The 23,266-nt window shown below is 35.0% G+C and overlaps 1 protein-coding gene across 1 annotated transcript in view; it reads left to right on the top strand.

The window, feature by feature from the left end:
• The window catches only part of LOC145673521 (23 kDa integral membrane protein-like), an 83,209-nt gene that overhangs the window by 44,262 nt on the left and 15,681 nt on the right, over positions 1 to 23,266 (top strand). The window contains exon 3 of the mRNA XM_081743298.1: positions 7,088 to 7,252. Within this exon, the coding sequence (XP_081599424.1) occupies positions 7,088 to 7,252 (165 nt within the window). The remainder of the gene's footprint in view (positions 1 to 7,087; positions 7,253 to 23,266) is intronic.

Raw genomic sequence — 23,266 nt, 5'->3', positions numbered from 1 at the left:
ACACGTTAACAGACAATATTGTACTGACCTTGTAAATGTCTCTAGGAATAAGACAAAATCAAAATGTTAACACAGTGTTCTGTGAGTTTTAGCTGAGCAGAGGTTTCGATTTATGTTTACTTGCTATGTTTTTGCTCTCTTTAGAAACGACAGCTATTTGTCGTATAAAGAAATTAATTCGTTCCATTATTTTTTTAAATGTTCATCCACTAAAGCTAATCAATCATCTGTTTCACAGAAAAAACAATATGTAGAATGTTACTTTCCTGTTTAAAATTTAATCCTTTTCCAGTGCTATATGCTAATTAGTGCTTTATTTGTAGAGTGGAAGAGGAATTTACGTAATTAGTGCTTTCCCAGGGTGGGAAGAGTAGATCCTCCCCTGTAAAAACGTAACAATTCTCATAAGCATTATCAATTAGGCAATATTCCTCCTACAATACTGCAACTATTGCTTGCAAATCAAGTAATACGTAAAATAGTAATAATAATAATAATAATAATAATAATAATAATAATAATAATAATAATAATGATAATAATAATAATAATATTTTAGTATCAGACTTGAAGAGATTTCTATATGATACATGCAGTGGCGTATTTAGGGGGTGGCTTCCAGGCTTAAGCCTCCCCCGAAATCTTACTTAGTATAGTAAAGTAATTGAAATACCTTGCAGAATTTTCACATTTCCAGGCAAAGCCCCCCCCCGAAAATTAGCAAATCCCCTCCCGAAACAAAATCGTAAATATGCCACTGGATACATGTATTCATGAAAATAGTCACTACTTGCTACGGTTGGTCTTCCCTTCTCGGCGGGAGCTCATGTGGTTCGGATTCCACGTTAATCAGTAGGTTTTGTCTTATATAGCCTCGCTGCTGAAAGGGGATAAAATGAAATCTTTGAGATTTACGTCTTACAGATATGCTAGGCTAAAAGAGACGGTGGTAATGACTAATAAATGAAAAGGTGGAATGAAAAAATAGAGAACCCGGAGAAAACCCACTTGTGTGTCAACCACAAGGTTCACTCGACGCGAGGTGATATCGAATGCACCAGAAGTGAACCCTCTACCACTGAACCACTGCGGCATTGTTTGAACTCATGTCTAACATGTAATACTTCCCAAATGTAACACTCCGATTTTGATAAAAAAAATTAGCAAATAGATACTACACATAAACGAATATGTGTCTTTTTTTATTTTCTGCGGAAAAGCGGTTTTAGGGGACAAAGGCTCCCACCCAAAATTTTGAAATTTGACGTCTGAAAGGCAAGAAGAAGTGAACCGAAGTGAATGAAATTGTGCACAGATGGACCCCTATAGACCTTTGATCACGAAATATCAAAAGTGCTAATAACAGTTTGTCAGAAGTGCCTAAAGAACATTAACAATTTCAACGAAACGTTGTACAATATGCAAAAATAAGCAAATACGCGTTTTTATTTTCTGCGGAGAAACGGTTTTATGGGAAAAAACCACCCACTCAAAAGTTTCATAGTTCACACCCGAAAGGCAAGAGTGGAACAAAGTGAATGAAATTGTTTACAGATATTGTAGGCGTAAGATGAAGGAATACGTGATTCTAATTTTCCTGAAAATAATATAATAATAATAATAATAATAATAATAATAATAATAATAATAATAATAATAATAATAATAAATAAAACAGTTGGGTGGACCGAAGCGAATGAAATTGTGTGTAGATATTATATATGTAAAATAAGGCCTTTCGTGTTCAACATCTGTCCTTATCCGATTTTTTCAAATTTGGTACATCAACAGTAAGCACAAACAGTATAGCGTATTTTATTGTATTTCGGGAGATTCCTTTAACCCTTACAATATTTTCCCGCATAAACAGAAAGACGTGTCGATTTATTTCCTATTTACTGTTGATGTGCCAAATTTGAAGCAAATTGAATGCGAACACTTGGGAAACATGAGAGACTTTATTTAACATATGAAATACCTACACACAATATCATTTGCTTTGGTCCACTCCTTCCTGCGCTACTACGGTAAAATTTACTTTTTTCGGAAAGGCCTTGGCCCCCAAAATATTATTAGGGCCAAGGCCCCTCCGAATTGCACTTTTGATATTTCGTAATCGACGGTTTAGAAGGTCTGTGTCCCGCCCAACTCTTTTCTTTAAGAACAATTCAAAACAGTATCCCCTCATTTCACGTCTACAATATATGTGCACAGTTTCATTCACTTCGGTCCACTTCTTATTGCCTTTCAGGCGTCAAATTTCAAAATTTTGGGTGAGGGCTTATGCCCGCTAAAACCGTTGTTCTGCAGAAAATAAAAAAATCCGTATTCGTTAAATTTTTTGCGTATTGTCACTGCAACAAAATTTTGTTCCAGTTCTTCATATTCTTTAAGCACTTCTGACATACTACTATTAGCACATCTGATATTTCAAGATCAAATTTTTGAAGAGGTCCGTGACCCACCCAACCGTTTCTTTTTAGAAGAAAACGAAACACGTATTCCCTCATTTTAGGTCTACAATATCTGTGCACAATTTATTTCGCTTCGGTACACTTGTTCTTGATTTTCGCGCGTCAACTTCCAAAATTTTGGGTGGGGGCTTATGCCCCTAAAGCCGTCTTGCTGCAGAAAATAAAAAGACAAATTTTCGTTTATTTTATGTGTAGTATCTTCCAGGTAAATTTTATAAAATCGGAGTGTTACACTTGGGAAGTGTCACTTGTCAGACAAAACTAGTCACTTGTTGTATTTTATCCGCTCCTACTTCTATATTTGACACTGGTCACTTCGTTCCAATCACCATGGATTTTGTCTTTCTAACATTTATTTTCATCGTATATTCTTCACAAACTCTTCTCAAGTTTTCAACATCTTATTGACTTTCTTTTTATATTCTTACAGGTTGTGTAAGAATATAGGATGATCCATGTTTTGCAACGTTTGAATAAAATACGTGCAATTGTTCAGGACAATCTAACTGCAAGTTATAACAAACAGAAGAAATATTACGACCTTAAATATCAACATACTAATTTTGATAAGGGCTAGAAGGTACTTGTATTTTCCCCAATCGTCAGATTGGAATAATAGAAACTTTCTCGGCTAGATACGTAGGACCTTTAGAAATTATCGAAAGAGTTAAACTAATCTTTATGAGGTCACATTTCCCGAGTCATAGTGTCAACCCATACAAGAGATTTTTGTAGACAGAATTAAACCATACTATGAAGAATTAGACGACACAGCATGAGGATAAATAGCTTTTTTCTACACGAGCGAACACATCTATTTAAAAATGTATATAACAGCCAAGGCAGAGCGCAAGATATACTATAGGATCTGGAATATTCCATCTTTTAGGTATTCCTCTTCTTTCAATTGGCAGTACGAAAGGAAGAACAAGAAAAGATCATAAATGCATCTAAATATTTTAACTCAATTGGCAAATAACATTGAATATCAAAAAACATTTTAATGATTCTCACTTTTTACTTTGAAAAAAAAATAAAGGATTCACCACTAGGAAGAAGGAAACACAAAAACAAGCATTCAGACAGATAAGAACACTTTTCTTTGCGACACAAACATTTCCTCTCTGCTTTTACAAAAAGGTGACTCATTATTCTGCATCTGAATGAAAGTATGCTGAATTTGCATTTCCGTATGTAAAAGGTAACTGATCTTTAAAAGAACAGCTAACCTATAATTTTAGAATCCCTTGATATTTTTCCTTTTCCACTGTGAACTACATATTGTCATCGACATTATGCAACATAAACATTACACATGGAGTTCCAAAAATCAGGACAACTCTTACGATATACAGTGTGACCAACGAATCACGCCGTTCGAATCATGAACTTTCCAATATAAATTATCATTATATCCCTGTGATAATTGCGACCATTTTAGTATTCGTATTTCTTATTATTTTATACATAATATATATATATATCTCCGTCTTCGTTCGGTACCAAGAACATCCAAGAGGCGTTGTTTAGATATATCTCTTCCAATTCCAATGATCACATTTAATATCATTCATACAACTAAAGAGCAACCGATCCACAAACTATAACATCCCTCACCTTAAGTAAACTAATATATTTATATCAACGCCAAAGCAAAAAACAGACCTACCTCGAGGGAAATGAAGTGACATAAAATGCACCGATCCTACCTGTGATTAGTGAATAACTTAGTGCTTTCTTCCGCTACCATAATACTGCTCCGAAACCTGAAATGTTTTAATATTGACAGTGCTAGTAATGCTTTTAGTAATATTTTGTGTGTGATCCCTCAGTGTTTCAACTCCTACAAGAAGAAAAATAACCCTTCGGCTTATTTTAGAACAATCCAGGGGGTTAAATGTCCCGCATGATGTATTGTATAATCAATTATACACGCCAGTGCTTAAAACACCACCACGTGGTTTGACAAGAGGATTTCACACCAGATGGATTTACAATCACTTGCAGACGTCGGACTTCTAGCATCTCCCATGAAGCAGAAAACGACAACGGAGCAGCAGCGCCACCGCCACCCAAGGAACCCTTTCAATTTGCTGGATAACGGCAAGTCTGTACCAGTTTTCTGGTGACCTTTCTACTGTTTGCCACGGCACATTAGGAGTAACCTAACCCCAGGCTTCTAGTCTGCTACGGGACTACGCCTATCCTATCTCCTGGCTAGGCCTGCTACGGGGCTCTGTCTGGGAATCCTAACCACAGCCGCTTAGCCTGCTACTTGGCTCTGTTAGCCAGTTTACCCTCCTCTGCTTGCTACGGAGCATTGGGTCCTTAGTCCCCTCTGCGCTTAGCCTGCTACGGGATCTTGTCTTTGACCTTATGGTCAAAGACTATCTATAACTAACCTTGTATACTAGAGAAATTATTTGTATAGTATTATTTTACAAAATACTTTTATAGTGGAAACTTTTATAATAAAAACCGGTAGTGGGGGTCGATTCCGGGCACTCTTTTTATTAATGCTCTACCTATACCTATATAGGACAAAGCTTTACAATATGTATTGTGTGTATTTTGAATTAAAGGAGGAAATGGGATCTTTCCTGCCGCCCTAAATCAATTTAAAAAACATCTCGATGTCTCTTACCGCTTTAGCTCTGATACCTGTTGACAGACGAAGGAACAAGTCCGGTCTTTGACACTGTTGATATTTATGTGTGCAGAGTAACATAGAATGGAAGTGTACTTAGATATTAAATAAAGACATGTCTCAATTATTTTATATTTTCTTTAGAAAGGAAGAAATAAGCGGGTAGAGAAAAGTATTCGTTGAAAACTTGTAAAAATAAGTGGCCATATGTCGAAACTCTTTCAAGTTAGAGTCATGAAAATTGGTGCTTAGACTTTTAATTTAAAATTATTAACGATATCTTTGAGTGTTTTCGACATTTCTCTCAGAAGAGAGGAAAACAGGAAGGAAAAAAGTTTTGGGTTTGCAATTGTTCTAATGAGATGGCCATATCTCGAAATCCCTTAAGATTGGTGTTATGTTTAGGATATGAGAAGTGCGGTTTCATAGACAGAACAAACATGGTGGTCTCGGAGCAAACTCCCTAGCTACCAGAAGGCTAGCGTTATAACCTGACAGAGAAAAATAAGCCTGGAATTGAAATGCTTCCAGGATGGTCTTCTATGTAACAAAAACTCTCACTTTTCTGATATTGGACTGCGTTTGCTGGTATATTTTCGTTTCCAGAAAGTTGTGTTTTTGATGTTCGAGTCAACGTGAAAGATTGGGAAGAAAGTAGTGAAAAATTATTAGAAACTGCAATTTCTCCTGAATTGGACGGAAGAATTCCCCTGTGTAACATAATTCGGTATAATCCCGATTTTCAATTCTGTATGGGATACCTACTCCTATTGTTGAAAATTAGTTTAACATTGCACACAATAACCTATAGTAACAGTATATGTAATTTATTGTTCGTCGCATTTTATAATAAGAAAGATGAACCCTTTGGTTGCGATCTAGAGTTAGAATTTTTCTGATTAAAAATGTCAAAAATGAAAATAAAATGACAACCTTTTCTATGGTGTTATCTTTTATGAATTACTTCATTATGTATTTTCATTCTATTCAATTTCGTTTTTATCTTCAAACGTTCCACATGTAATGAATTTTAAGTAATGTTTGGGGCACAATGCAGATGCACAATTTCAAAATGTAATTTCTTTATGTATTCATAAGGTCACCAAAAGAAGATAATATCTGAACTGTCAGAAAAGCATTTTTAGCAGAGTTAGCACTTAAGACGAACGTAATTTTTCATTTTTCTCTGATTCAAATATGCATTAAACGCGGAAAGGAATGTGTTCAAATATAATTTTCAAATATTTTCTATATTTTTTCCGTCCGCAAAACACACATTTGAGCTAATATTTTACAATATATATTGACTAGGGAAGGTCGCGTGGTGTTACTCTGACTTCATATCGATACTATGCTAAATCGAATCCATTTCTCAAATGAAACAATTACCTAAACGTAGAAATTCTCGATCAAAAGCGTGTTCAAATTACGAGCGTTAAAAGTTCAAAATTGAACAGAATTTGAATGATAATACAGTCGAATAGGGGCAGCAAGTATATTTTTATTTTATCGATACTGTGTGTCAAACAGGAGGCAGTTTGAAAATTTCAAAATTCCATTACCCTTCACCCCCTTCCTCACGACTGCCCTTATGTTGCATACAGTGAGTGTTTTTACCTCACCACTGTGTTGGGTATACCCCCAAAAATCATACTAAAACCGAACCTTCCATCTCAAAAAGTGGTAACTTCAAACTATTCGCAAAATCTGTTCAATTTTGAACTTTGAACGCTTATAATTCGAACACACTTCCGATCGAGGGTTTATCCGTTTCGTAATAGTTTAATATGTAAAAACGAAGCGATTGAGTATAGTATCGATATGAAATCAGAGGAACACTTCGCTACCTTCCCTACTAAGAGTATAATATCTGTAAATTTTGTTTGCCTGAATTTAAGTAATAATGTTACAGCATAATATTTCTTAAGTTCACCTATAGTGCAGTCTTGTTTTCCTTTTATTTCAGTATTTGGTATTAACATTATTGGCAATATGTATGGAGTTAGGGTCAGGAATAACATTTCTGGTAATTAGCAAAACAATTGATCCAGAAGCGGGTTTCGGCGAAAAGATGAGGCAATGTTTCATGGATGAAAGCAAAAGATCAGAATGGTTTAATGTGGAAAGGCTCGTATGTATTTAATATAGACCCAGTTACGTGTAAAATGTAACGTTGACAAACTTTTCGTATCATTTTCATAATAATAACCATCTTACACTAACTCACTTGCGAGTCAGTTTCGAAGCAACAAAATCGAAATCTATTCCTACTTTACTGAGATATAATATATTACGTTAAATAATTAGTCGATTTCATGAGTGTTTAGCATTGTTGGAACTTCTGATTACAAACTCTGATTCAACTAAAGACAAAATTTATAATAACACTCGGGAACAAACTTTTGTTGTATTGATACTAACAGCTCCTTTGCCCTAATTTGGATGTGCTGATTTCAAATATAAAATTTATTTTTGCGTGTAAGTTCCAGTTTCTTTGCAACTCAATGTTTTGTGTTTTTTTCTATAATGTATACTTATGGTATTTATAATTTTCTAAATTGGAGCTTGCAGAATTGTGGAGAAATACACTTTAAGAAATCCGTTAATATAGCCTCTAGATAAGAAAATTAATGTATAGGGTTAACGTATAATAAAACAGGGTTATAGAAAAATTAACTACCAACATATTATTATTATCAGAAAAGGGTGTAAATACATTAAAATCTACAATATATATATATATATAGGAAATATGAAAAATAAAAGCATTTGTTTCCGTGCATTACACAGCACCCACTATGAATATGAATATAAGTATTTGCGAAGAAATTAAGGTATATGTGTAAATACAATCCACGTCTATTACAAAAAGGTATAATAAGCCTTGCAAAATTAAAGCATATACATCTGAAATTGGAACTATGCACATTTCAGTAGTATTACGTACATATGGCCGGATCCAGAATTGTCTGAGGGGGTGCACCAGTAACTACCAAAATAATCAATCATAAACTTTTCAAAGTGACATGTCACAATATTCTTTACCGATGACATCACTGATTCACAGAACGGAAGGAAGTGTTTCAAAGAGGGTCGCAAGTGGATGCAGCACAAAAATGCCCTTTTCTCCTCCTGCCTTCTGTTTTCTTCCCTACTTGACAAATGTTATATTATTTTGCTTGGTGAATTCTTTTATTTCAACCTTCAGAAAATCAACTTGAATTATTGCTTTTGCAAACCTCTACTTTTTTTAAGCCCCAAAAGGAAACATGATGGCTGAAAGTTTCCGAATGCGTTGCTATTTTCACTGCCAGCTTTTCATTTTAGATAGTGAATACTTACAACGAAGGGGGGTGCACTTAAACCTTTGAATCTCCCCTAAATCCTGCCTTGTACTTACAAATCCAATATGCTAGTGTACAAATGTGAATTTAACGAATTTATGTGAGAATGGCACATTCGTGTACATGAGGACTACTTGTATTCAAAAAATGATGATATTGATCATTACGAAAGTATTTGTCTGTAGTAATTACACACACTCTTACATCTAATATTGAAATATGATAAATTCCTTTTACCTGACAATAACTTCTTTATCTAGATACAAGTCACAGTAATAAAAAAACTCATATAAAATCATGGAAAGTTCAAACACTTTCTATTGAGGCAAAAACTTTCTCTTATGTTAACCACGGGGCACTCTCGTTTGCTAGTCTAACAGTAGTCTTCCAACAAAGTTTTGTCCTATCACCCTTGATAACGCTCTTCCATCGTCCTCAATTCTTGTTGGAAACGCTCTCACTGTTCATTGCTACAATCTCCAAAGTTCTCAGGGAATTGATCAAGGTGAATGCATAGAAAATGAATCTTCACACTCATGTTATTCCCAAGATCTTGAAAGGCCGATAATATTCTTTTAACCAGCACTTCCTAGTTATTCGACTTTTTCTTGCCTAGAAAGTTTTTAATAACTTGCACGAAAGACAGCCTGCTGCCTCCCCCTTATTGTTCATCTTCTTGGCAAATTCCCCATCACGCAAAACAAAACGAATTTGAGGTCCATCGAATACGTCTGTTTTGATCTCGTAAGACAAAGCAGGAAATGTAGAAATTAGATACAGAAAGCAATCACCATCAGTATTCAGTCCCTTCATGAACTATTTCATGAAGCCAAGCTTGATGTGGAGTGAGAGAAAATGATCCTATCTCCGCTGACAATTGGTTCGTTCACAATGTTTGACATTCCTACTTTGAGAGTGTCATGGATAGGCCATTCTTTTTGTGCTCCAGCAGCTCTCGATCTCGACTGTTTTACATACATAGATAGCACTGGTACTTCGTGAAACCATTCTGTTGTCCAAGCAGAAAGTTGACCATTTTGAAATCAATACAAATGGTCCAGTAATGCTCCTCATACTTGAGTAATTCAATCACAAGTTTAATATTATGTTATTCTCGCAATTGCACCGAATGACGAATTGGAACCGATCCGTAAGCATTACCGTTGTGCAAACGAACACACTTGAGACTGGGCTTCGAACTGTCGATAAATAATCTCCATTCTGTTGGACCATAAGAGGAAACGCCTAATTCAGTTAGCAGACTTGGCATTGAAGCAAAGTCAAAAAATTCACTCGCAAAATATTTGCATTGCCCATTTGTCTGTATATACACAGTTCCATATGTCTCTTAGATCTGTAGTTATAACTTAGCCAACTAAACACAAAGAGGCAGAATGTTTTTTTTAAATTATTTTTTTTTAAATGCGACCTTGCCAAAATCTCCATTTCTCATTTTCTTCACTTAACGGTCTTTACACATGCACGCCAGAATTGTAAACGACAGTTCTAGAGCATTGTGTGATTCCAGAACTTCCATGTTATTAATTAGCTTTGAGCTATGGAAAAAAATATCTTCCGTTATGTCCCTGCCAGACTTGAAAGTTGCATCACACATTTATCTCGTAGATTATGGTGGTAAGACTTCAAAATTAGAAGTATTATTGAAACACACAAAAAATATATTTTGACAGATTGTCCAAGCACATGTAACGTGTTTGATTATACAATGGAGGTAGATACTAATGAATATACTGTGAAACGACCTTATAATTTTCCTTATAATTTTAGACAAAGTATAGGTAAGGAAATTGAAGGTTGGCTTAAACGCTGTGGAATAGAAAATCGTTAAGTAAATTGAAATGCCTGTAGTAAAAAATGGAATAGCAGCACTGTGACAAATTACACCTATTTCGAAGCGCGCTATGCATATATATATATATATATATATATATATATATATATATATATATATATATATATATATATATACGAGTGTGTATTGCGATTATAGATAGCATTTAAATTCTGTAATAAAAGGTAGGTGCAACAGCACATATGACTTTACAAGGATATGTCTTGAAGTTATCAGAAAATTAATAGAAAAAATATTAGAAAATAATATAAACTGGTGCACATAACAAATATTAACCTACTAACCTAATATTAACTATTTTGCACTTCAGTTGGGATGATGGTGATCCATAACGAAGTGATTAGTACACAGCATCGTGGAGAAGTGCAAACATTTAACAAATGCACTTTCGTCACAATCTTCATGACAACGGACGCTATTTTCTACTTGCAACATAGTCTCCAAAACATTTGTAAATGAACCAACTACTGCTCTTGTAACGTACCCACATTTCTGCCATACATACGCAGGCATGTCCTTTAGAACTGGTGCACAAAATTGGTAAAGTACAACAGAATGCATTTTTATTATGAAAATTCTGTTATATTACTTCTTCGGTATACCACAAACAATGAATTTGTGTCGAAAATAATCCTCAAGTCTCCGAATTATCAGCTTATACTGCAGAAGAAGTATACATCAACAGGCTGAATAAATTTGTTGGTCTTTGGGGGTATAACTTCAACACGAATGCTTCTCCCATGTAACAATTCTCGTACGTCTTCACCCGTCTGTCCACTGCACGAGTCAAGCAACAGCAGGGAATCCTCTTTCCTATCAGGAATAAACACGTCTTTTAGCCATCGTTTGACGTGTTCACGAGTGAGTTTACCTGATTTGCTCGAGTCAATAATAATGTTGAAAGGTGTTTGTTTAGCTAACTGTTGTTTGACTTTGGGTCCCAATAGGCCTTTAGGCTCCTGAAGGCACACACACTCGCACACACATATATATATGTATATCACACACATACACACACACACACACACATATATATATATATATATATATATATATATATATATATATATATATATATATATATATATATGTGTGTGTGTGTGTGTGTGTGTGTGCCTATTCGTACTGGAAAAAGTGTGACTTTGGATGGTGTATCCGTGGGACACTGATGCCAAAGACTGAACGACTGCTGTAGTATGTTTCTCACCTATTTCTGACGGAGTTCTACCAGAGGTCATTTCGTACTCAAACCCAGACTGATCAGTATTAAACCTAGACCGATCCATTTCGTTTGTCGAATCTTCATGTTCATTCTCTGTTTCAGTGTCTACACCTAATGTGTCACTAACAGTTAGAGAAAAGTATACATCATATTTGCGTGCTATCATTGCAAGCAATGTACCTGCAAATGTCTTCTACCCCATTCATACTCACGACACTATGTTTTTCCAATACTACTTGATTTTAAATGTTGACTACGTCTATCGGATTATTTGCTCGCATTTTATGCACGGAACAAATGTTTCAGTGGTCCAACAAATGAGTTCGTACCGAACGTCACACGCCTGCCCGCACCAAAATTGCTGTACTACTACCGTTTGTCATTCAAAGGCAGACACCATACACCTCACTGCACATCCATGTTGCAATTGCCTGTAGGAAAGCACTCTAAATTCTGCATGCTATGTCTTAAAAGCTTAAACAATAGTGTAAAGTCAAGAGAACCAATAAGTCTACTTTGCCAGTTTTTAATAATACGGAGTACAATATTAGGGAAATTCACCACATTCCCATAGAGTATTTCAAAGACAAAAAAGCCATACATATCATTGTGAGTGTTAAAGCAAATAAATAAACAAGTCCCAAAATGAATGGAGTTGTCAAGTACATCGATTCAATAATAAATAAATCCTCGGACTTTAAGGAACACTTGCTACAATTAGTTATCTATCACAATTTTGATATGAAAACTGGTCTTGCCCTTATTATAAGCGAGATTTTATTGTTAAATGTGGAAAGATGCAGACATTTAATTATTCAATATTTAAGGAAAACCGAGAAAGAAGCTTCTTTCATGGATTGCAACTTGGTATTGAATCTTGTAATAATCTTTATTGTCATCTATTGTTAGCAGGTGCATATGCATTCTCTTATCACTAATAGCAGAACAGACAAAAGAAAAGTGAATTCGAAGTTTCCAGGTGTATCTTTTTCTAAGAATGGGCTGTGAACTGATAATTTAAATCCCCTTAATTGTTCAATGCGTCAGCGATAAATTGATTTTGTTTAGACAGACTGACAATAACTACTTTAAAGTATTATAATTTCGTAATAAGCACGGTAAATTATAGGTTGTCAAATATGAGTATTGGAAAAGACCGCAATATTCAGCAACAATGAGGGTCTTTGCGTAAGTTTTCAAGATCGGAGAAGAAACCTTAACACACTATAATGGGCCATGTAAAATTGCCTAAAATAAATTTTTAGTTTGATTCAGATTAATGTCCCACACTTGTGACTGCTACGCTAAAGGAAACGTGGACTTTCTGATTGTAGTGGAATCCGAACCACTTTGGTAGTTCAACTAATATGCACTAGTTTATATAATTTTTCTAATATATATCCGAACAATCCCTTTGGTATTCTCTGCTCGTACTATTAAACATGTGTTTCATCGACCACCAGTCTATTCCATCGCGCTTCGAAATAGGTAAAATGTGTAGCATGCTGCTATTCCATTTTTCACTACAGGCATTTCAATTTAATTAACGATTTCTCTCACTAGACTCAAGATCTGTTTGGTATAGTGGCTATTGTACATCAAGTGACTACTACTGCATCAGTTAGAACCCTGGAAGCTTTCGTACGACCGCATTTCATAACACAAATCTAACTAGCACAGTTTCTATATGTTCCTGTGAGTGAGAGAGATCTTAACTTTGAAGTGAAAACATATATGTAAATTTTGGCTACGGAAATTGATTGAAGTGTAAATTCCAGTGCTGTTTGATACCCACATGACCCGCTTGCCATTTATCATATTTGACCGCGATTTAATATGGCGCCTTTCAAGATGGCGATCATGCTCTGGGTATTCCAACATATAGACGCTCTATTTCTATTTACAATAGTAAAGTCATATCTACCAAAGGCTTTTCCATTTTTGTGCCAAAAAGGTATTCTTGGACATTGACTACTGGATTTTAAGATGGCGTCGGTGTAGCAGCTCAACGAAGCATTTGTGCATCGAGTGACGATTACTACGTTACTTAGCAACTCGAACTGATTCTTGTTACTAATTTTCATCAAAATTCAACTCTCACAGTTTATGGACCTTCCTCGTAAGAGGAACGGTAAAATTCGGGTCACTTACCGAACTTAACGAGCATGTTAAAACAATTCAAAGTAAATAAAATAGATAATATACGTTTAAAATGTCAAGATTGTATATTCGTAATTTCAATCGATTTTTTTCGCATCGTATCAGGAGATAAAACTAGCCAAAGAATAACAAGATTTTACTGCTTTTTCATTGAATGGAAAAGGGTATCGACATACCGTTATATCTTTTCGGTATTTTCATGGACCAGTTAGTCTAATTGCGCCTTTCCAAAAGGTTTTAGGTTACGATTTAAAAGCAAATTAGTGTGTTAGACTAATTATGTTAGTATTTCAACCATATGTTTCGAAGAACAACTCGAAATTTTAGATCAATTATGACTGTAATATAATTTCATTTCTATAGAAAACAAATTTTGGAAACATTGTAATTTCACAATTTAACTAGTTTCTGTGAGATAATATTTGAGACAGTTTGTTCGTATAAGTTTTTCATTTCAATTATCACCACGATTACACCACTGGAAAAAATAGGAATATTATGCATGTCTGTATTGGGAGTTCCTAACTATTTCGAATCCCAAAATTATGTATCAGTCACGCATAGTACAAGCACTAAATATGAATGTTGATGTTACGAAGATTGCGTAATGGACTTTGGTAATGGGTTGCACGGATGGAATTGGAAAACCGTATGCAGAAGCCCTTGCAAAGCATGGGATGTGTGTTGTGTTAAATAGCAGATTATTTAGGAAATTTGAAATCTAGCAACGGATACCAAGAACATGTTCTATCTCAGAACCAGTCACTGATGTGAATTCAGTGAGGACTCAGAGTTATTCACAAGCAGGGCCGCCCACAGGGGGGATGTATGGCGCAAGCTGCGCCATTGGGAAAAATTTTGGGGGGGATTTTACTCTACTTTCGAACAAGCAATTTTACTGTCGGAATAGCATTAAAACACGATTTTGAGAAGCTAATTTTCAAAAATTTTCCTGGTTGAACCCCCGTACCCCCTGCTTCGATACTCGATGAATGAAGTACCGCGCAAGTAGCCGTATGAAAGGAAAGGTTGGTTCGTTTTAAGAGAGAAGGGCCGCCCACAGGAAGGATGAATGGCGCAAGTTGTGCCACCGAGAAAAAAATTGGGGGGAATTAAAATATTGGGGAAGAATTTTACTCTAATGTCGAATAAGTAATTTTGCTATCGTCAGAATAACATTGGAACACGATGCGATTTTTTTTTAATCTTGAGAATGAATCTTCCTACCCCCTGCTTAGAAACTCTATGAATGAAGTACCGCGCAAGTTGCTATATTTAAATTTGAAACTTGCCTATGTTGTCTGTTGAAAATTATAAAGTAGTTTGACATAATTGTGAGCTAGTGGTAACCATACAGACAACAGCCAATTTTCAAATCTAAATTTGAAGTGAGCCAGTGTGTTTGTAACTGTTGTCCACCAGAACTTGGCGCCTATTTTTGTGATTTCAATTCTTTTTAAGGCCACTCGTACTTGGCTCTTTCACAGGAATGTTTTTTGTTGGATATCACTTCCTTTTGTAGGATAATTTCGAGGATAACATTTTCTTTTGGTATCAAACTCAATAACTTGTAACTTGCGTCTTACTTTTCATGTACAAGGGAATTATATCGATATTTTGTAAAGAAAAAAATAATGCTACTAACTGTAAAAAAAAAAAAAAATACCTGTGCCATACACAGTGTGTAGAAGTTTTTATACCCTTCAATATCCTTATAGAACATATTTAGTATTGTACACTACCAAGACTACCAATAAAAGTAATGCCATTTCTTTAATTACTACTGCCCCTACTACTACTACAAGCATTCTATAATACTACTACAGGAAATAAAAACAACAACAAAAATAACAATTACTAGTACTATAAAAACTACTGCTACACTGGGCAATTGTTTTTAGAGGACTTGAGTTTTGAGGAGGGAAGAGATTATTAGTTTTAAGGGGGGGAGTGCGCCATCAGCTTTGGGGGGGATGGGCACCCCTGTTCACAAGTATTGATAAAGGACTCTCAAATCTGAAAATCGTTTCAGTGAACAATGTTGGAATCAGTTATTCATATCCAAACTATTTCCTTGAGCTATCTGACAAAGAAAGATCTACCAGGATATCACTGTAAACACGTGGCATTAAATTAAAACATAATTTGTCACGAGCTAATCGTAAATAAAAATTTATATATATATATATATATATATATATATATATATATATATATATATATATATATATATATGTGTGTGTGTGTGTGTGTGTTTTGTTGTTAGGGGAAGTTGTGGTATCTATAATGATAGTTCCAATTTAAAACTAATAATAGTGGTTCATATTCCTGGTGTCTAACTATAGGTAGTTAAAATAAGAAATAAACAAACTTGATAGTGAGTAGATATCGCACAGCAGCATCACTTGCAGTTGTGTTACTATAACCAGTCCAGAATTAGTTTATAATTCCAGCTGTTACAAGGATAAAGCATGAATGAAATCACAGTTAACATCTTGAATGCTAAGTTCTAATTTGGAGTTTTTACATTGCTTTTTCTAAATTTCATTGGTTTACCTGGTAGTGGATCTAACAGTTTAAATACCTTATCTCAAGTCATTTTTGAACTAAACAATGGCCTTTTATAGAAATGAAGAAGTTTGAGATGTTTTTGCGTACTATGGAAAGCAGTGGCGTATTTAGGGGGGGGGGCTTTCGGGCTTAAGCCCCCCGAAATCTTACTTCCTATAGTAAAGTATATTAAATATATTGCACAATTTTCACATTTTCAGGGAAAGCCCCCCGAAAGTTAGTGAAGCCCCCCCCGAAACAAAATCGTAAATATGCCACTGATGGAAAGTAAATTAACATTTCATTTATTTTGGTTTGTTTCAAATTAAGTTTGGGAAGATCTATTACTACTCTCAGCTTGCCACTATTCCTTTTGAGTACACAGAAAATGGTGTGACGATATATTGAAACAACGGTTTCTATTATACTACTTTCAAGCCATTCTTCAAATTGCTTACGCTGTTCAATAAATTTTGATCGAAAGTATGTAAATTCTTTGAAATTGCGATTTTTACATTCATTTAAGCATAATATGAAAGGAAATGATAATAGAAGAAATTTCTTAGCTGAGGTTGTGAAAAAAACGCCCTTGTACAACAGTAGCTGTATATATACAAATGTATTAATATTTATAGAACATTTGAGCAAAATCCTTGTAAAAACCTACATTTCACTTTTTTTATCTATTTCACTGTGATGTGATAAGCTGGGGAGTTAAGAAGTACCCTAATCTATAGCTTTCTATACCCTTGTAATTCCTTTTTCAAAATTGTGCAAATACCAGTTTCACAGCGATACAGAAAATAAAGTAACCGTGGTCAAGTTAAACATTAACAATACCGTAATAAAAATCAGTATTAACATCAAAACATGAAAAATATGTACAAATACCTTTTTGTGCAAGAACTACACTGCAATGTAGACAAAAGTTTCAAGTGATCCCTTGTACAGGATTATGTTTATTTTATTTTGAGCGTCTTCGCTTGGCTTGCCTTTTGTAGGTTACATCTGGAGCATCCCTTGCAATAGTCCAACAGTAGTGGGCAAATATGTTAGAAATCCACTTTACCTCATATCTCTTCTCCATGGCTGCAATATCTTGATGGAAACGCTCACCATGTTCGTCATTTACTGCTCCACAATCTTCGGGAAAGAAGTCTAGATGTGAATGAAGAAAGTGGAGTTTCAGAGACATATTGCAACCAAGATTTTCATAGCACAATAACAATTTTGCTACCAGTTGTTTGTAATTTGTTGCTCGGTGTCTTCCCAAGAACTGTGAACAAACACTCTTCAAGCTTTCCCACGCAGCTTTCTCCTCACCTTGGAGAATTTCGTCGAACTTGTGATCTTTGAATAGTTGTCTTATCTGTGGCCCTATGAAATCACCCTCTTTAACTTTGGCATCACTTAATCGAGGGAATTGTCCTCTTAGATACTTATAGGCCTCATCCTCTTGGTTCATGCTCTTAACAAAACTTTTCATAAGACCTAATTTAATATGTAGAGGGGGAAGCAAAATTCGGTTACGATCTACCAGTGGTTCATGCTGCACATTTTTCACTCCCGGCTGAAGAGTTTCTCTGGTACTCCAATCACTTTTGCGGTAATGAGATCCACGATCTCTACTGTCCCATTCACATATAAAGCAACAATACTTTGTATACCCTAACTGCATACCTAGCAACAGTGCTATTACTTTAAGGTCACCACAAATGTGGCACTGAAAATCGTAATATTTAATGGCTTGAAGTAAACGTTTCAAGTTTTCATAAGATTCCTTCATATGAACTGCGTAACCTACAGGAATTGAAGGAAGTTCATTTCCAATATGTAAAAGCACTGCCTTTAAACTCACCTTGGATGAATCTATAAAGAGCCTCCACTCCGTAGGTTCGTAATTAATTTTAAGTGCCCTCATGAGACCATTTACATCTGTACGTGCCACAAGTGTGTCTTCCATAGTAAAAAATGAAGTGAACATCGTCTCCCTATTCCGATACACTGAAATATTTACTTTTTCCTGCAATAAATTCCATTGCTTTAAGCGTGACGCTAAAATTTCGGCTTTGCTTTTCGAGATGTCCAAGTCTCTGATTAGATCACTTAGTTCCTCTTGAGTAAGTCTATGTGGTTCACATGGAGGGTCTTCTACAACAAACGTAGGGTCCTTCGAAGTACTTGATTTAGGAGCTTCAACTTCTTGATCATCATCAGAAAAAAGATCGTATTCTTTAGGTGGGTCAGGAACAGGTAGTCCTTCTCCATGTGGAACAGGGCGCATTGCAGAAGGAATGTTAGGATAGATCAAGGCCCGCTTCTTCTTTGTGGAAATTCTCTTCTTGACGGAAGGAACCATACAAAAATAACAGTCTCTGATGTGGTCGCTTGGCTCCCTCCAAATCAGGGGCACTGCAAAAGGCATTGAGCGCCCCTTCCCATTAATCCTTTTTCTTAGCTTGCTGGCACAAGTGTTACACACAATGTGGGGTGCCCAAGATTTATCTTGGTCTCCAATTTTACAACCAAAGTAATATTGTTAGGCTTTCCTTATTAGTGGTGTTATAGTCTGCTTTTGTGAGGAAAGTGTCACTTTCCCACACACGTAGCAGAAGCTATCCGCACTGTTTACACAATTTCGCGGCAATTTTCTTTATTGAAATCCTCAAAATGTCACTTGAAATAGTTCCGACAACTATTTAAAAATATACATTCGAAATACCAGTATTTTTGCGTACTTGTAGTTGTATTTTTATGTCCTGCACTACACAAACGTCACTCCCAAAACGCTGATAACTGCACTAAACCTGTCTTTTCTAACAATAGCAGAACACTACTGAGATAAGGAACACAATGAAACCAAGCGTTCATATAGTTTCTCCAGTGTTGCCAGATCAGTGTAACATTTTACCCCAAACGAAGCGAATATATTTATTTTTAAAGCGTTGTTATTAGACATGCCTGTAAAACGAAAAGTAGAGCTAATATTCGAAAATAACTTTCAAATTCGTAATCAGCACCACAAAATCAATAAGAATTAGCTGATTTTGTTCAATTTACATTTTCGTTGTTTAGCAGTGTGAATAAAATGATAAAGAAGACTGTACTGTTACTAATCAAATAACGATTTTTTGTAAAGCATTGAGATTTTTTCAAGTGTATCACTCCTCAGTAATATTAGGCTGAATATTGGAAATATTCATAAAATCGCAATGGCTGGAGACCCACGATAAGAAGTGAGACTCTCAGATATTAAACATTTTAGTAAATAGTACATCATGAAGCGTGTATTTAGAAGAAAGTTACAGATAAATATTTATTATTCTAAAATGGTAATTTGCGTTTGCGAAAATGTAACTTTGAACAAGATTTCTGTGACGTTTGTTCCGTAGTGATTTAAATGTACACTGAGTATAAAATGTACGTTCTCTTTCAAAGGGTTTTTGTTTGAAATCAATATCTTCAAAAGTAATGTATCAACAGCTTTTAAATCAAACTTTGTAAACTGAAAAATAGCTTCCAGGTTTATACAAAATAACTAGTCGAAATAAAATTGAACACATGAAAAGGATTGAATGCTTGCACTAGATATAGTACATCTTTACGTACTAAAAAAACAGTACGTTTTTCGTCATTCTTCGAATGTGAAATAGGCTGATCTCAAAAGGTTTGACTTTACACTTCCCGACTGGACGCGATAAATGCTTGAGTAATGATCGGTGTGTGTGTGTTGTTTCCTTTGAAGCTTTCTCCAGATGTGTAGATCATCCAGATCTATGTAGCAGTAAACGTTGAGTTTGTGCTTAGTACCAAGGTATTAATTCTTATTGTCCGCTACACATATACTTGATCGCCATTTGATTCATATTCCTTAAATTCAGTAAATATCATCATTCTGATAATATACCTGTATGTTCTGCTAAAGACATACTTAAGCTATTACCGTAGATGCTCATGCTTCATTGCAAAATGCGGAGTCTATGGTCTCCGAGGAGGAATAATATGTTAGTTAGCGAAAATACTTGTATCTTGTCTAATCGGTGTGGCTTCGCTAATTTAACCGGTACCTAATTGTTGTCAAACATCAACAATTTCGCCTTCTTTGTCCTCATGCTAGATATAAAATTAAAATTTTATTGCGCCGAAATTGAGAATTGCTTAACTTCTCTGAACAGTGGATGAAGTTTGACGTCGTGATCGGGTAATAAGCATCACTATTCGAGTTTAATGTGCATGGTATAGCAGCAAACAGAGTCCATGATACTAACCTTACAACAACACATAACATTTTGGACCGACACATTTTCCTATTCCTTACTGCACACTCTTCGGTCGGGTCTTATCATTTTTGCACCAACAACGAGAGGAAATATATGAATTTCCGTAGCACGAATACTAAAAATAATGTTGTTTCCCTCACGTCTCTTGAATTTGACTGCTCCAGGAATGATCCTTTACGAATTTGCAATATACTACCAAGTGCCTTGCGTGATTCGTACCTTGAATTATTACATGCAGTAAAGAAGCAAGTAGCAGCTGATTACTGACATGAAATTAGTTTCTTCTAGAACACGCCCTTTGTGGATAACGATTGATCAACATTTGTGAAAGGGACATGGAACATAATAATAATAATAATAATAATAATAATAATAATAATAATAATAATAATAATTTTCATAAATGAGTTTTCATATATGAGAAAACTGTTCTAATAAAGTGAATTATTATACTGCCTTTACACGTATAACCATGGGTGAAATTAAAACAAGTTTTTACACCCTTAAATAAATCACTTTCGTCTATTCAGCTACTAGAAATGTTTTTTTATACAACAGTACCAGACGTTGAGCATGTGTCGAAGTGTAATAACATCTAAAAATAGTACTTTATAATAACATACTAGAACTTCCGTGTTTCAACTGAAGCTCGGTTTCCGGATTCACGATGTAATATACCCGAATAAGCAAGAGATTACACAGCCTCTTTACATGCACGCAATAAATTAAACTGGAGGACATGGACTCAAAATAACATGTAGGACATGATAAAACAGTTAAATAAGAGAATGACCATATTGATTCTATAGAAAGAACGTTTCAATGTGCATAGCGGTGACCAGATGTACGATGCTAGTATAAAAATCTTACCTAGTCTGTTTTAAATCTTTATTTGACTATATTCTAGCACCCATTGCTAGAATAAGCATGCGGGATTAAATTCTTAAATAGCAACATAAGCACGCTCAGTGCCGGGGTCTGGCTATTCCAGTAATGACTAAAGATATAGATGACTTGTGACTAGCTGACATTCTGACTAAAAATTGCAGTACGTTTAAGGAAGTTAATTAGGAACTGACTGTGATTTACACATTCTGAAAATACATTTGCGCTATACCTATCAAAGCCAAAGACTGAAATGATGTAAATACAGCATTAGTTATTTAAAATTCATGAAGTAGTCTGAGATACATCCAAGATGCCTGAAAACACATGTTGAGAGGAAGTTTTACAATACCTATTTCTCACATTTTATGAAGCGAAATGGCATCAAGTGTTACTTATCATGTAGAGATTGGAAGGCGTCCATCATGAACAAGTTTAACCGTATTTTAAATACGTCATGTGGTGAATATATTTAAATGAGAGTACTAGTAGTTGGTGAGTATAGTACATCTTCATTTGCAAGTACACATAAACCGTTCATAGCATTTTAAAATTAAGGCCATTGTATGTGGGAAAACAACAAGCTTACAATATACTAAACGAAATACTGTCCTATCAGTTGTTGAGTAAAACAAGAACGAACTTAGAGCATTGTATTCTCACTGCATTTATTCCACAAAGTTAGCAACAACTCAATTGTAGAGCCTGATTGTGAATAACTTTCATTACTGCAGCAGAGAACACTTAGGCTGCACTCATCACAATCAATTTTTGTTGTTGCATGTTACAATTCCTGTTATTGAGTTAACCTTTCCATTGTAAGATGTGAAATACCTCTTTAGGTAGATTTTATTTGAACTTCTATGCGTTCTACAAATATTTGTACTGAATTTCGATCGCAATTCAAAACAAGATCTGAGTTTTATGGGAAATCGTCTCTGCAAACAAGATAGTAAATAAATGAGTGTGTGGGAGCTCAGCGTGTCTGATTTGATATATGTAAGGCCTGCGTGATGGTATTCACATCAATAATCAGTTGAGGACATAATAAATCTCAACTTGAGCCACGAACAAAACTTAAAATTTTAAATGTAAGTTTGCGTTCTATCACGCTTGTGCTTAACAAGACGCACTTCTTAATGTGTTTCACATCATTCACGACACTTCTTCTGCTGTCGTTGTTGTTATAGTCCCAGAAACAGTTATCTCATAATTAAAAGTAACCTCTGTGAGCACTTACTTGCGATAGAATTAGTATTGAAATATTTTTTGATACTCGTATAAAACTTAGTTTATTCTTCTTTACATACAAGAGTCTAACACGACGCAAACTCCATGTGAAAGTTAGCGTTCTACTGATATGTAATTAGGAACTCCACTGTAATACTTCAAGACAATTACATTTATTGGCGTTCGATCTAAATATATATTTTCATACTGCTGCTCATATTTATGAATGTAATGATCGACTTTTATCATAGCCTATACACTATTTAATTTAGGTGTTAAGTCTATTATTATGTACTTCCGTAAAACGACATATTTCGCCTTTACCACTTGGTGTTTCAGAGTTTGTACCTAATGAAAATTAAGGGGCCCCATCACCACGAAATTAAAATACCGTTAATTTTACAGAAATTATGTAGTACATTCAAATAAATAAAAGTTAATCAAAAAGTGGAAGAAGAGCTTGCTAGACAATATTATTTTAGATAAGATACCGTTATCACGTCTCACTTATCTGCTTTCGATTTCCAGCCATTTAGAAAATCGGCATTTATTTCCGCCTTTATAAATGGCTGCAAACGAAAAGCTACTAAGTGACTCGTCA

The sequence above is a fragment of the Thermobia domestica genome, chromosome 16 (genome assembly GCF_964235325.1).
Source record: "Thermobia domestica chromosome 16, izTheDome1.hap1.1, whole genome shotgun sequence".
NCBI lineage: Eukaryota > Metazoa > Arthropoda > Insecta > Zygentoma > Lepismatidae > Thermobia > Thermobia domestica.
Note: the sequence above shows the minus strand (reverse complement) of the source record. Positions and strands in the feature narration are given on the sequence as shown.